Source organism: Numenius arquata, chromosome 13, assembly GCF_964106895.1.
Source record: "Numenius arquata chromosome 13, bNumArq3.hap1.1, whole genome shotgun sequence".
Lineage (NCBI taxonomy): Eukaryota > Metazoa > Chordata > Aves > Charadriiformes > Scolopacidae > Numenius > Numenius arquata.
In genome coordinates, this window is record NC_133588.1 from 14,569,249 (window position 1) to 14,584,403 (window position 15,155).

Sequence of the window (15,155 nt, forward strand, 5' to 3'; positions counted from 1 at the left end):
CATGGAGCTGTGCTGCATCTTCATTTGGCTTAACAAGCAGAAGGGGCTTCAAGCACGCGCAATGTGCTACTGTCAAAGGAGTCAGTGCTGACAGATTGGGAGACATACTGCTGCTATGAACAACACTTTAAGAGCTACTCCTGCCCCAGGCAGATAATGATCTGAATTTCTGAAGAGAAACCACGGCAGGAGGAATTCGCAATATATCTACAAATGATGTCCATGCTCAACATTAGGCAATGGTGAGCTGCTGCCAGTTTTCTCAAAGGCAGCAAGCCAAAAAAAAAGCAGTTTATCAGGCCTCCTCTATCAGACTTGTGTCCATGAAACATGAACATTTTAAACATCTTCAAAGGACACAGGTCTCTTTAGTTTACACACAGACACACGCACTCCCGATCTCAGCTTCTAGCCCTCTCCTGCTCTCATGACTCTCTATTAGCCAAGAGAAGGAAGCTGCCATGGCTGCCAAACACCATCATTTTACATCATGTGCTAGAAGGTGGCTTTGTAAAAATTTGACAAAGGATGTTTTGAAAAAGGCTGCCACTGCTTTGTGAGGAAGAATGTGACTGAATTCAGTAATTTCCATTTCAGTGTATGCAACTGCAGGCACAAATCCCTCCAGAGACATAATGACTTACAGTTAGCAGAAGTTGGTGTTTTAATCAGGAAAAATAATGTATACTGGTGTGAACTGCAGCGTAAGCGTGACTGCTTATAAAAGACTATAAGTAAGAAGTTGGATTTTTTTTTTTTTCTCTGAATACAAAGGGTACTGGAAAGCACCCTGAAATACCCACTTCTCGGAAGCATCTTTAAACTTTCATCACATGGCCTCTACACCAGTGTATTTAAATTACATAAAATATTATTGAGACAGAGAGTCTAAAAATAATCCTGCTTCAAATCAACATATACAGCAGTACCTTTGGAACACCAACAAATGCTGTTCACAGATCAGCCACTTTAATGCCTGTCTCCATGAACAAGGACGCATCATTATTTTTTCCCCCTGTATATTTAAAAATACTAGTACTTCAATTAGGCGTTTTGGAGAGGCTTAAAAGACAAAGATTAGCACTTCTGTAGAAACCAGAATATGTCATCCACCTGATGGGCTGTTTATTTTGATGAAATACTGGAAGAAATTACTATCCTATCTTCCTAAAGTGTTGGGGTTTTTTATGTAGGACCTTTTAAAAAAAGGATTATTCTACAAAGTTAAAGCTGAGCTTAGCTAGCTTTGCATGGCATCAGTCAGTTAACAGGGGAAGACAATGACCATGCTGTTACAGCAAAAACTAGTGGAGGTAATGAGGCTTTGTTAGTACATTATTTCTTTTAACAACTGCGTAATCTGTCCACCCAGAGGGAGAGTAACTCAATTTGCGTTATTGGTCTTCCCAAGTACCTACAGAAGAAATGCCTAACAATAGCACATCAGACACAGAACAGAAAACTAAATTCCCGTTTCCTGGTTTCTACAAAGAATGGATAACGTACACTCTAAGTGCACAAAAAAAACACCCCAGTGGTTCTCACCAGAACTTGCTGCATTTCACAGTGAACCAGAAGCGAGGCCAGCTCTATATCTTCACTATAGCCGTTCTTGAGAGGAACCGATCTAAAACCTGGTGGGGGAAAACATATACAAAGGACAATTAGAGTCAAGGCGAAGGGTTATCTGCAGTCACAGAAATGGTGCACAGAGTCCTGAGGGCCAACAGATCCTCCACTGCTCAAATGTTCCACTGCTGAGGGCAGGCTTTGCTATGACAGTCACAGGGAAGCAAAAGGCAAGAATGGCAAAACTGAGAAACACATAATTTCACGTGTTCTTGAAAACTAAAGCCAGAAGCAGAGGAAAGCAGAAAGCTTACTCTATATACATCCACATCCAAGGTAATTAACAAAACAAATGCACTGACACCAAACCAGAAAAAGAATCTTCCCAGATTTTACTCAGAACGCATCACCCTGTTGCTGAAGTGGAACATGTAGTAAAGACAGTGCAAGTTATCCTACGTAATGCTTTCCTATCTCAATTTTAAAAAAAGGAATTTCAAGACGGTGAGAGGATTATTTTAAATACTTATATGCTACAGACCCAGTATCATAATAAACAATGGATTAAAGGAACTCAGATCAAAAGAGCACTTGTCCTTTGGCACGCTGCAGCTGCTACTGAGAGCAAAGCCACGATACAACAATGTTGAAAAGCGTCTTTTTTATTTAGCCCCTTATTATATCCATCAATCTTACCTGATTTGATTCCTTTGATGGGAAAAGTGGCGTGTGCTAAGAAATTGGGATCACTGAACATATCCTCCTCATAAACAACAAAGCGCAGAAATGCGAGATTTGGATCATAAATTTCAAATTTCACTTGCTCTGGACAGGGTGCCCAAACTGGATTAAGGCCATTGTCATCTGTAATGAAAAGGAAACATTTGCAGTATGAAGCAATAATTTCACTTCATTCACATATGGGTATGTATCCCGGGACATTTTCTGGGGATACAAAGGCCCAAAAATCCTATTTACCATCTGTTTCCTGTTGTAACTTTGCTTCAGAAGGTTTGTATTTGTTTTTTTTATGAGAGGAGGTAGGAGGAAACTTGGCAGGGATAGAAATCCATGAAGAAAAGCTATTATTTGTATTTAAACATATAAAACCTATTTGGGCGCATATTTGTGAAAAAAATCTAATTCATTGCTCATCTTCATGAGCCTCATGCTCCTCATCAGAGTAGAGGCATGAAAAGCACTGGGAAGACTAATGTACAATGGCCCAATTCTTAAAGTAAATTATGGAAGACCAACTAATTTGGTATGTGAACCACAGCAAGGAAGTTTGCTCTCTGAAGTCTTGGTCACTTTCCACAAAAAATTAAAATCATAATCCTCTTCTCTGAAGTACTGAGGGGCCACAATGCACATTCTGCTCCTGATTCTGTGTTTATCTTCCACTGGTATCAGTCGTTTGGATAATTAGAACAAAAGCCTCTTGTCTACTAGAGGAACATTGCTGCATCCAGAAGTATTAAATGGTGAAATATTAAGTGGCTGAGATATTGCCCTATTTCACTGCACTTAAATGAAGCTTGTGTACACACAGACAGACACACAAACACACATTCCTTAGCCAGAACTCACCAGAAGTGAGCTTTGATCAAAATTCTGTTGCATTGCAAGTTATACTACTTTACAGCCACGTATATCCATGATCTCTCCGAGGGGAAGCCAGTCTTATAACCCAAGTTTAAATAAACACAGTCTGGATCTCACAGTTGCAACTCCCCATTTGGTCCAGACTTCTGGGAACTGACTAGCACTGTTGGAGGCACTTTCAAGACAGTTATTTTTTAAAATATGCAAATACAGAGATTTATGCATAGGCAAAACCACAACAGAATTGCGAGTTTTTTTTTTTAAACAAACTGCAACAGTACTTTTTTTTTTTCTAAATTTTATATAGATTGAAGTTTCTCAAATTAACTGACCCTGAGGCAAGCAAAAGAACAATATTGTACGACTCACCAGTCCAAAGCAACAGATAACTTACTCCTCCCTATACAGGCTGCTGGCCAATTACAGACAACATAAATTCATGGTCATCCTCTACTCACTTTATTTAAGCACGCTGAAAGTATAACCATATCCCTACAACACAGAAAACCGCAGATACTCACTCACAACTGTTGTCTTGAATTTGTTGTTATCATATTCAGCCCCACAAATTTCTACCTCTACAAAGGGACAAGCGATGCTTCTACCAAGTTTAGGGAGATGACGAGCACCTAAAACCTGCAAAAGCAACTGTAAATTACAACCACTTCCAAAGGAAACTTGGCGGCATCATTTCCGTACAGACGGTAGCCTACAGAATTAGAAGGGGAGGGGGGGAATTCAGAAGAACATGCAAAAATACACACTCCCTCTCTTGAATATGTTTGCATGTATTAAACACACTATCTGTGCCACCAATAATAATATCTTCCATTGTTTGGGTAGCCCAATGATTTTCATTTTAAGACACTGTAGCTGACATTCATTACACACAGTCTGCAGTTCCAGACCTGGCCTGTAACATAAGTTATGTTATGTTATGTTTCCTCAGTCTTTATTACATATCTATTTTAAGATATTCCTGCTTTACATTCACAGCCCTGGTTTACCTCTTCTCTAAACCATAGTCAAAAGCAGTTAATGTGTTTCTTCTTTCTGAAAAAACATTTTTAAAGGACATCTCTTGCTGTATAGCAACCGAGAACAGAAGCAAGTTCAATTCCTGCTTGGTATCAGGAGACAAGATGGCATCACTTTCAAATGATAAACTCGTCTTTCCATGAAAAATGAGAATGACATTCTGATTAAGTCACAGTGTACTAAATATGATTAAGGGCAAGGGGGGAATCAGCTTATTATTTTTTCTGCGTAGTTTCTATATTTCATTATAAATATCTTTCTTCCACACTGGAAATCTCTGAACTAGTTAGACTGCTACTAACCAACCTCCAAAAGGACCCTTCTATTTAGAAGTCATTAGATAGAAAATGCAAGTTAGTTCATTTGGAATTTTTATTAGCAATTATATAAAATTATCTCAGGATTGTGTTTTCAGTCCTATAGCAAGTGCTTCATTAGCATGATAAAGATATATATTTCTTTTCAGGAACCAGTCAAATTAGTTTTATTCTCAAACACACTGACATTTAGAAACAGTATTTTGACAATCTGTCAGATTTTGCTCTGAAACATAATAGCTTTATTTTTAGTTTTATAGATATTTATGACTTGTAAAAAACATAATTTACAAAAGAGATTTACCCTCACTGTCATAATCATCTGCAATTTCCTCTTCGCGTCATTTGGCATTGGGTCATATTCTTCACTTCGCATGCTTTCTGGCTGCAGAACATAGCCAGTGCGTCCATTAAGTGAAAACAAGGCATGGTTCAATTGCATGTATTTATCTAGGGAGAGAGTTAAACAGTCACAACAGAAGATCCCCATTTGAATAAAGCCAAAGAAGTACCAGACTAATGGCTCCTCTCTCTTAATTCTTTCTGATCACCACTTTATCAGACAGAGCTGCAAAGGTAAGCTGGAAGACTGAGTTCCCTTCAGTAACTGAACCCTACAGGATGTTTCTCACCAATTTTAACCCTGATAAAACCACATCCCATCCATTCACAATTAGTTTCCTATCAATGTGTCATAAGCTGGCCCTTACCAGAAAGCGCAGTACATCCTTCCCTGTGGCTGAACAACTGTTCAGCCTGTTGCACCTGTTCAGCCTGTTCCACCTGAAACTTACTGTAAAAATCTCTGCTTGGTTATCACAAAGAGATCAAGATGAAATAAAGCTTTTAGAGTTTGGGGCTAGTTAGGCTCAGAGACAGAGCTTTTAGAGACTGATTTCTGGGGACCAGCTCTATCAGGCGACCCACACATTCAAAACCAATCTTTAGTTCTTGCACATCCCTTCTTGCTCGGAAGTACAAATAAATAGGACAGCCCCAGTGACCAGAATAGCAGAGGGGCCAGAAAGAGGCTCCTTTATGGTGAAATGGAAGGTGGATTAGATCCTTTTTTAAAGGGAATATTACCTGGAGTTTGGAAGTTAAGAGCCACCATCTGGGAGCCACAAAGCCAGAGGCGAAATGGGTCGTAGTTGGATGAATCGACCCTCTGTCCTTTAGGATAGACACGTGTCAGTCCCTTCAGGTTGTATTTCAACAACTCAACTGGCTTTTGCTTAACAATGCTCTCTGCCTTGGTTTCCACAAAAGAACGGATTTCTTTGAAATCAGGATTTTCTACACAGGGTAGGGAGGAAAAAGAGTGGTTACTAAAGGAAGAAAGAAGTGACCATTTATACCGCATTTCTACTAACACTCCATTTTACTTTGTTTTGCTTTGTCCTTTGATGCAATAATTGCCACAGTTTTCATGCAGACACAGCAAATTGGTTGAGCATCAAGTCTGAAAGTTAAAATTGCTTGCCTGCCACATGCATTACAGCAGGGCAGATAAGAGTCTATAGTCATGTTCTCATCTCATCATTGCTAATAATGCACTTCCGACCACTCTAACACATATTTAAATGTGACATCTTTTCCCGAGTTTAAATAGGGAGAAGAAAGGGTGAGCCAGGGTTAGCCAAGCCCTCAAACAATGACTGTAATTATAATGTCTTAACCACACTGACAGCTTATTAAAAACGTTTGCAAAGAAACTTAAGGAAGAAGGGCACATTTGCTGGCTTCTCCAGCAGCAATGACAAAAAACTGGAATAAGAAGTACCTATTTCAGTGTCAGATTCCACACCAGCACTTACACAGACCCCAGTTCTCATTTACAGTATGAAACCATACACCATTCCAATAGCTTACATAAATGGCAAGCATGTTCTTACAGTAAAATTATATAAGGTAGAGTAAATCCATTTTGAAGGGTTTTACAAACAAGTCATAACTGTTCAGCCAGAGTTTTTCATCTCAAAAAAGTCAACTGACACATAATTAGTGAGCTTCCCAATGAAAGACACCTACGAGAGGGTGTCTCTAGTTAACTAGTTAGAAATTTGTGACAGTTTTTTTGTGACAGTTGAATAGCATCAGTTCCCTAGTGTACAATTTCAAAGAGCCACTGAAAACTGCACGGGTGAGATGGAACTTTTTTTTCCAGTAGAGAAAGGACAGATTTTATCTTCAATTCTAAAATTTCAACTAATATCAGAAAAGAAAGCAGAAAGGGCGAAATTCAGATGCAATATTAAAGGAAATACCTAAATTGTCCTTGGTTTTGCTTGTTGGCTTGCAATAGATTACCAGATCAGATAATTCAATAGCAATCAATTGATTCTTTTCCCAGTATTTCCTCCTGTTCTCCTGTAAAACATAACAAAGCTTTAGATTACAGGCACACTGAGTATTATGGTACAGTACCTTCAGGGCATACTCTAATGAAATGACAGTTGAACATTCTTTGTTGCTCAGATTCCTATCTGATAGTTTAGACACTTGCAAAGAGGTAATGTACTTTAAGACCCAATTCAGAGAACGGCTAACCAAGTGTTTTTAGGTTTTAGTTGGGAGTGCGGTTTTGGGGGGGGTTGTTGTGTTGTTTTGGTTTTATAAACAAGTGTTTCAGTGCTTCCCTGACCAGTCCTACTCAAAAAAAAAAACCTTTTTTTTTTTCTTTTAATGTGGCTCTACTCAATTTTAGTTACATTCTCAACTCTATACCTCATATAAATGCAGATGTATGCAGAAAAAATCCAAAGGGCAGTGAAGTGTATCTCTGTTTATTTACAATCCTGAGCAGGACTTAAGTCACGTTAGTTAACTCCCAAACTGCTACATTCAAACCCTATGAGCATCATTCCTGTAGTTTTCTATTTGCACACCAAACTAACAGTGTTATCTACGGAAAATCATGTGCAATCTTGTCATCATCTGTAAAAAAACTACTATCTATTTCCTTGTTTGCAAGCAGCTGCTCCATGGAAGCTGAGCAACAGTCCCTGCAACCAGAGATTGGGAACTACTGAAATCAGCAAGACTTGTCCTAAGTGGAGACATTTGGGCTGGAGGCTTTTCAGACATAAGAAGCAATTACAGGATCAATCATGTCAGAAGAGTCCCATACGATTAGTTTTGGTACAAGAGGTTATGAAGCAGCAGCAATTAGGAAGTCTTCCAAAAGAATTCCCTCAACAAGACAAACTGAAGAGGAATGACAATCAGAGCTAAGGAGCCTTGGGGTTCCTGAATGTTTCACTGAACCAGAGATTATACATTGAGATATAAGAAAAGCAAAGAGGAATACGGCATTTAGATTTGGAAATAACCTTGGGAAAAAGCTGTACAAACTTCATTGTACTCAGTGATCCACCACAGTTTCCCAGACATTGCTCAACAGTAATGAGAGCTCCAAATAGCAAATGGCCACTTCTACATGCCATGTGCTCATCGTTAGTCATAACCCTCTGGTGGTAACCAGGAAGGAGAGCTAGCAATGAACAACCATTCCTAGGGGCATGGCAAGTGTCAGTATTAAATAGATTACGAGATACATGAAGCTTAGTCTTATTTTTTTTGTATAATGGACACAGGCCAAAAATAAACACATAAAATACCTGTATCATATTGCAGCAGAGTGTTGACTCACTATGCTTTTTGCTTCCCCAAAACTCAGCCTGTTAACTCTACTGGCAAAAAGGGCCTTTCCTCTTCTCTTTCCCCTGCCCAGGCAGCAGTCTATCATGTGAACTTTCTAGAGGCCACACTGTGAGAAAAGCCTCCTGATTGACAGAAATGAGTTTTAAAGCATCTTTGAACACAGACTGTTTAATACTTCTCTAACTGTACGGAGGGAGAAAAAGCTGCCAAGCTCCTGAAGAGCCATTGATGTACCATAAAAACCATTCCATTTAGAGACACTTCTTCTAGGTCATGTTTCTCTTTTTCTCATTTTTGTTTCTAAATGAAAGCCTGGCCTAAGAGCTGTATCTCTCCTCCCCCAACAATAGGTCAACAGCTCCCGCAACTCCTTCCCTTGCTGAATTTGCAGTCCTCTGCTTGAGACACCAACTTGCCTGCTATAAATAGGATTGTGATGTCCCTGAGAGCATTACCACTCCAGATGACAGACGAACAGCATGAGCCAACACGACACCGAAACATGTTTTTCATCACTCGTATCACCCACTTAACAATAAAAAGTGAGTAAAAGCGACAAAGGAAAGAGTATACTTAAGCACATTCACTGTAAGGGCTTTTTGGTCATATCAAAAACTTCTTAAATACTAGAAAAGATGACAGGGAGGTAAATTAATCCATCAGAACAGGAAAAGCAAGTCCTGAAGAATGTCCTTAAGCTGCAGTACTCATAGGGAGATGTAAAAGCTAAACTTTGGCAGAATCCTTTAATCTTTAGGCAAGGACTTGAAATACTACTACTGAAGATCTGGTAAATCCAGAATGTGCCTATTAGTTACAAATAAATAACGTATTAGCCAAACAATTCCCTATCAGTGCCACTGCATTCACTGGAAAGCAGAGCTAGTAAACAGATTTAATAAGAGTTTAGGCAAAGTCAGCTCAGATTTCACATATACTCATTAGTGGAGTGGCAACTCTGAGCAGAACAGACTGATATCTGAGTTTCTTCTGCTTAACACTAGGGTTGAACCAGGGTAACCAGATGTAAAATGGTATAATGGTATCTACTTGGTACTTGGCACACTTCTCCACTGACGACGTACGGTGAGACACTGACAGTACTCTGCTGAAAAACTCCTGTTGACGTTAATTTACATAAAATGCTAATTTACATAGCATTGCTGAAAGAGTTTAGGGAACAAGATTCATAGCATCAATAAAATGAACAAAGAACAATATGCAAGAGATTGAAGGACCAGGTGTTGATAAGGTTTACCAGTGTATGGCAGCTGAAGACAAATCCTATTGGAAATTTATAGCAGTACATAATAAAAAAACCCCAACAGATAGATTTTTTCAATACCTCTTCTGCAGTTTTCCAAGTGATTTCACGGATACTTTGGTACCATTCAAAGAGTTCTTCTACTTTATCTGTTGCAAACTCAACACATGGATCTTCTGCATTCTTAGGTTCCAGAATGAAGACAAAAGGCTTTTTGTGTTTCCCTTGTGACATTTTCACTGTTAGGTAACACAAGAGATTTATACTAAAATCCAACAGTTGTTCTTCTAAGCTGTCATTGTTGATTTATTGTAACAGTTAGTATTGTAAAGTTTCATCTTATTAATTGTATTATCTATATTAATACAAGCTGGTGTTTTGGTTTTTATAAAAAAGAAAATATCTTTTCTACTAAACATAAAAGAGTCTCCTCAACACAAAAAGCTCAGTAGTCCACTTGTAAACATCAGAAAATACATACCAACGTTGTAGGTGTTGAGTACCAGTATGCCACGACAGAGAGAGCCTAATGGATTGTCCTCAATAATCTGAAAAACAGAAGTTAAATCTGACCCTAAACATTCTCTTGAGTGAATATGCACAGGACATTACCAAATAATAAGCACGCACCATTAAATCTAACCTCAGTTTCACTGAAAGCATCCCCACCATAACGTTTAAAAGCCTGCTTCCATATCAAGAATTTCTCATTTTGAGAAGCACATGAGAATCTCTGTAGTGAGAGTAGTCAAAATGAGGAATGCAGCCTCTGTCCTGAGAAAACTGCTCATTTTTCAAGTCTACTTAAAGCTGCAATGGCCGGGCTGGGAAATCTGATACACGTGTTTTCCTCCAAAGACTCCTGGCAAATCACTGGAAGTGCTTCAGAACAACAAAAGAACTCAACGTTTCATTTTTTAAGCTCCAAAATGTCAAAGCTGCTTACTATAGAGTTTTGTTGCCTTGTGTTGAAGATACCTTTGTCCAAGACTCTGGACTAGATTTTAGACATTTTTGACAAACAGTTTAGGGTTAATTATGCATAATTATGCATAAAAACTTAATAATGGAGTGTGAAATGGCTAGTAAGATGAGTTTGGACACATAGTTTTCTTATTTGCAAATATTAAGGCAGTAATTATACAGGCAAACTAGTTAAAAGTTTCAGGCATATTATTGTTTAGTGAAACTATCTGAAAAATCTAAGCTGGTATGGGTTTCATTAGCAATCATTATCATCTCCTAAAACCCCACCAAATCGGTTATCTCCTCAAGTAGTTTTCTATGAGTGATGTCCTGACCAAAACTTTCAGCAGCAGAGAACAGTGAATAAATTAATTTCTCTATTCTGTGTTCTCTCAAACACAGCATGCAGAGTCATAATTCTATAAACCAGACTTTGACTTCCAGTAGGCAGCATCTTCTAGAGAAACGTAGCAGACAAACCTTAACCCTCACCTGGCTTTCAAGCTCAGCAGAGTTATCAGATGACAGTTCTTCAACATAATTAGATGGAAAATAGTGTTGGACTTTTTCTCCGTAATCTCCCTTCCACCTGAATTTTAAAAGAAAAGTATATATATATATATATAAAAAAAAAATCGTTTAAGAGCTTCAATAGGCCTTTAATGAAGCAATAATCCTCAAGAAATTGGTCATTAATACCCCATACTAGCTTGTCAAGCTGGCTATCACCAAAAATTAAGTGATGAAGTAGCTAAAAGCTTTAACAAAGTGATCATTAACCGTAGTAACAGATGATTTCAGAGGGATTACAGCTACTGTAAACCACAATTAATCACTTAAGAGGCCTTTTCCCCCTCCAGTACTAAAAATGCTATTATGTGGTTGATTACCCTGCAGAAACTACAGGGAAACATTAGATTCCCAAGCTTTCCAAGCAATTTACAAACCAGCTAAGAAAGAATCATTCTCCTTATGAAAGGAGAATGTACAGATAACTGAAAAAGGTGGGTTTGATTCCTGAGAAGTACTTAGCAGAGCAAGGAAAGAAACAGAGCAATGACGACAATGGAATTAGATGCATGATTTCCCAGAATACACAAGTGTTCAGGAAGGATGAATGTAAACAGATACACCGGGTTATAGAGATTCTGCAGGCTGAGGTTATTGCTGTAGGATAGAAAAAGACATGAAAGGAGATTTGAGGATGAGGGGGTTTGGGTTTTGGGTTTCTTTTTTAAATACACTGGCATTAAGATTTATAACACCACAGTAAATAAGCAGCAATCAGACAACAGGCAAAGTTTTTAAAAACTACTACCCAAAGCTCAATATTTTTCTCCATCTAGTAAGTCACCAGAAGTTCTCCTATGAGGAATCTTTGTCCTTACCAGCCTCCAGTTTCTTTTGTGACATTATGAATTAAAGCTCCTCGAGAGAAACTCAATTCATCACTTCTTTTGGCTCTGTAGTCATACAAGGCTTTCACTGTTCTCTGAGGCTTTAAGGGAAACAGAGCAAAGGGGTCATCTAGGGGGATGGGTCATAAAATGATCAATAATGCAATCTTAAAAAAAAAAAAAAGAGGGCGGATTGGATCCCTTTCTATGTTATGAAACTTAGAAAACATAATACTAAAGTTCCAGAGTGACATCTATTGGTAGAAGCAAGCGATGCTACTTAACTGCTATTCTTCAAGTATCAGCTTGGAAAAAAGAAAAAGAAAAAAAGAATTTGTCTTTTTTCTTTTATGGGTGCTGAAACATTATTACTGTAGGAAAAAAAAATAAAATAAAACCAAACAGTGAAATATCAATCCTCTATCTTCATTACACATATTCATATGCAGTTGGAGTTTGTAGGCTTATATGCCTACAAAGTCTCTTCAAAACCACATCAGCTATCTTGCTGGTCCCATTTCCTTTAGGAAGGCTCCAGTTCAGCAGGACAAGCATTTCTTTATCTTGAATTTACTACTACCCAAATTCTTCAGCAGCCATGCAAATTCATTGGCCAAAAAGACTAAAAAGAATTACAGTGACAAAATTTACAAGCAGGTGAACTTTTACGAGAATTTACAAGTTAGGCCCTAACAAGAATTAGAGATAAATAGATGTTTGGTGTGCCACTTGCTTTTAAAACATTATATACATCTTAAAAAGAAGACAAACTTTAGTAACTCATTAATAAACCAGAGACACTATTTTATAATATAGAAAGCACATAAATAAACTCTGCACCTATTTGTGCAAGCAGGCCATGTTTGCTAATGGAACTGCAATAACTGTGTGCACAGAAAAATAACAGTGCTCAAACACACACACGCACACTTGGGGTTCACATGTTGTACTTTCTTTCCATGAAGGTTTGTCCTTCTCAAATTAAATCTTCTCATAGACTATTTAGTTTGGGGGCACACCTGCAGAATCATGTATGACAAATCAAACCACCTCCACAGAATCAATAACAAAAAGTGCCCCAATTCCCAGCATGGATGCATCAATACAGGATTTGCACACAAGAAAACGTGTGGGTACAAATTTTAAAGAGATGCTAGAAAAAAAGTCACACCCTTTAAATTTCTGCTGTCCAGTTCCCCAAAATTCAAGCAGCCTAACGCTTTCAATTATCCTTTTCATTACTGCTAACAGGAAATCAACAAATAAATCTCATAATTTTCAAAAGTCTACAGTCAATGTGAATATCTCTCTTTAAACATACCACTGTAGGAGTGATTTCACTGGGTTCCACATACATCTTGACATCATAGAGGGAGTTAATATCTTTTTCCTAAAAACAGAAAGGAGGGAAAAAAAATAATGAAGTTACAGGAATAAAAAATTCGAAAAGTACTTAATATTAATAGAACATTCATTGCTGAAACCACCTTTCTGACAATACATAGGCAAACAGAAGAGAAGTCAGTGTTATGCTTGTTTCTATAGCTGAACATGAGTTTGTTATTTAACCTGTCCATGCCTCAGCTTAATGAACAGTAAAACACAATGAAACAGCAATACCGCACAAAGGTATAATCAGCCAAATAGCTTTGAGACTGTGAATACCCTTTTATGTGCAAACAGAGAAAAGAATACCTACACTTAGGATTTCTGTGTTACAGTACTTCAGTTCTAGTATTGGTTTCACTATTAGATAAAAAGTCTAAAACAATATACACAGCTATATTTTTCATTTTATTCTCTCCTTGTGTTCCCATTTGTGTTCCTAGGACCCTGTCCAAGGATACAGAACCTTAGCTATAGGCAACTTTATCAAAAATCCTGAGGTCTAAAATCTTTTCAGTTCTTTTTAGTCTCCCCAGAAAAAAAACAAAACACCCAGATTTTGATTTTTTTTTTCAAACATGCCAGACATGTTTTTCCTGCAGCTCCTAACAGACATATATTTGAAAACAGAAGACGGCATCTCAGGCTTTCCAAAAGCCAGTTACCTCAGCTTAGCTCTCATCATGAAATACATCCATCCAGAAGGTAAGCCTCTACCTTACGCTAATTATCTAGACTCCTAGTTTAGTCAATGGACAGAGACAAGTATCTCTTGGGGAGATTTCCTCATGCTTATCTCAGAGTGAGTTTTCAGAGGTACCTCTCCCTTTTTACCACAGAAGGCAGCTGGACACCACCCCTGAGATGGCTCCAGTGAAGTGAAGCAAAAGTCACTGCCCATCCAGAGCAAGAGGCACAGCAGAATATTTCATTTTTTCTGAAACACTTAGCAACTGGCACCTGCATGACCGTTTTAAGATCTCCACCTACTCCAGCAAAGAGAGTACCAGAAGAGAGGACGAACTGCAGGCAAGGCTATTATGAAAAACTCATTTTAGCAGAGCAATGATCCTCCACTTCACAGAGCAGCTTTTCTTATCAAAACATAAGGAAGGCAAGAGTTGACCTGTAATCAAAGACGAAGCTCTTTCCTTCACGTATCTCAAAGATACGTGAGAGAAGTCAGTATAACCATCTCAGTTTCACAGGTAAGAAAGCTGCCTGCTTAACCTCTCCCAAAGGTCACCCACCACAGCCAGAACCAAGCCCAGCATCCCCAGCATAGATCTGGGGCTCCGTCCACTACAGCAACTGGCACTGGTACAAAGACCATCACTCACCGTGCTGTAACGCTCCAGCAGCTCCTCAGTCACCGGGTAACGCAATTTCATTTTCCTGTACAGTGGATGCTTCTCGTAATACGTTACCAGCTCCACTAAACTCTCAAAATAGGCCGAGGTTCCAAGCACAAAATGGCGGCCTTCTTGCTGAATTCGGAAGTGCTTCACCTTCCCCTCCGCTCTGTGAAACAAGTGGAGGTGCTGTAAAAAGTACTGGGATTGCAGTGAGAGCCCCAGTGTTGCAAACTCGACCAAAACTGTTTTGTGCATCTAAATCACATGAAATAATTTCTCCCTCTTCCAAAGCCTCATTTATTCAAATCAAATTCCAGTTGCCTGATTAAATTCACAAAAAGACATTCTCGCTTTTCTACGATGTACAGGGCCTTGGGATAAATCCATGGTTTTGCTTAGACTAAATTTCCCCATTTTCCCATTCCCCCTAAGCGACACACTCCCCTCAAAATGAGTAGCTGCCTCTTCCCTACACTCATTCTGATAACTACCGGAATCAATTTTGAAAGAAAAAACCTGTTGTGCTTGAATACAAGGTTTGTGCCTGCACTGATGGCAGTAAAATCATCCACTGACAACCATCCCACCCACAGAG

At 38.6% G+C, this 15,155-nt stretch overlaps 1 protein-coding gene across 1 annotated transcript in view; it reads right to left on the minus strand.

Annotated features, from left to right (window-relative positions):
• The window catches only part of PLCG2 (phospholipase C gamma 2), a 50,284-nt gene that overhangs the window by 2,842 nt on the left and 32,287 nt on the right, over positions 1–15,155 (minus strand). The window contains exons 19-30 of the mRNA XM_074157845.1: positions 14,546–14,726; positions 13,141–13,209; positions 11,811–11,920; positions 10,915–11,011; positions 9,938–10,004; positions 9,538–9,695; positions 6,797–6,899; positions 5,616–5,825; positions 4,834–4,979; positions 3,696–3,810; positions 2,266–2,433; positions 1,546–1,634 (exon numbers count right to left, since the gene is read on the minus strand). Coding sequence (XP_074013946.1) covers positions 1,546–1,634; positions 2,266–2,433; positions 3,696–3,810; positions 4,834–4,979; positions 5,616–5,825; positions 6,797–6,899; positions 9,538–9,695; positions 9,938–10,004; positions 10,915–11,011; positions 11,811–11,920; positions 13,141–13,209; positions 14,546–14,726 — 1,513 coding nt within the window. The remainder of the gene's footprint in view (positions 1–1,545; positions 1,635–2,265; positions 2,434–3,695; positions 3,811–4,833; positions 4,980–5,615; positions 5,826–6,796; positions 6,900–9,537; positions 9,696–9,937; positions 10,005–10,914; positions 11,012–11,810; positions 11,921–13,140; positions 13,210–14,545; positions 14,727–15,155) is intronic.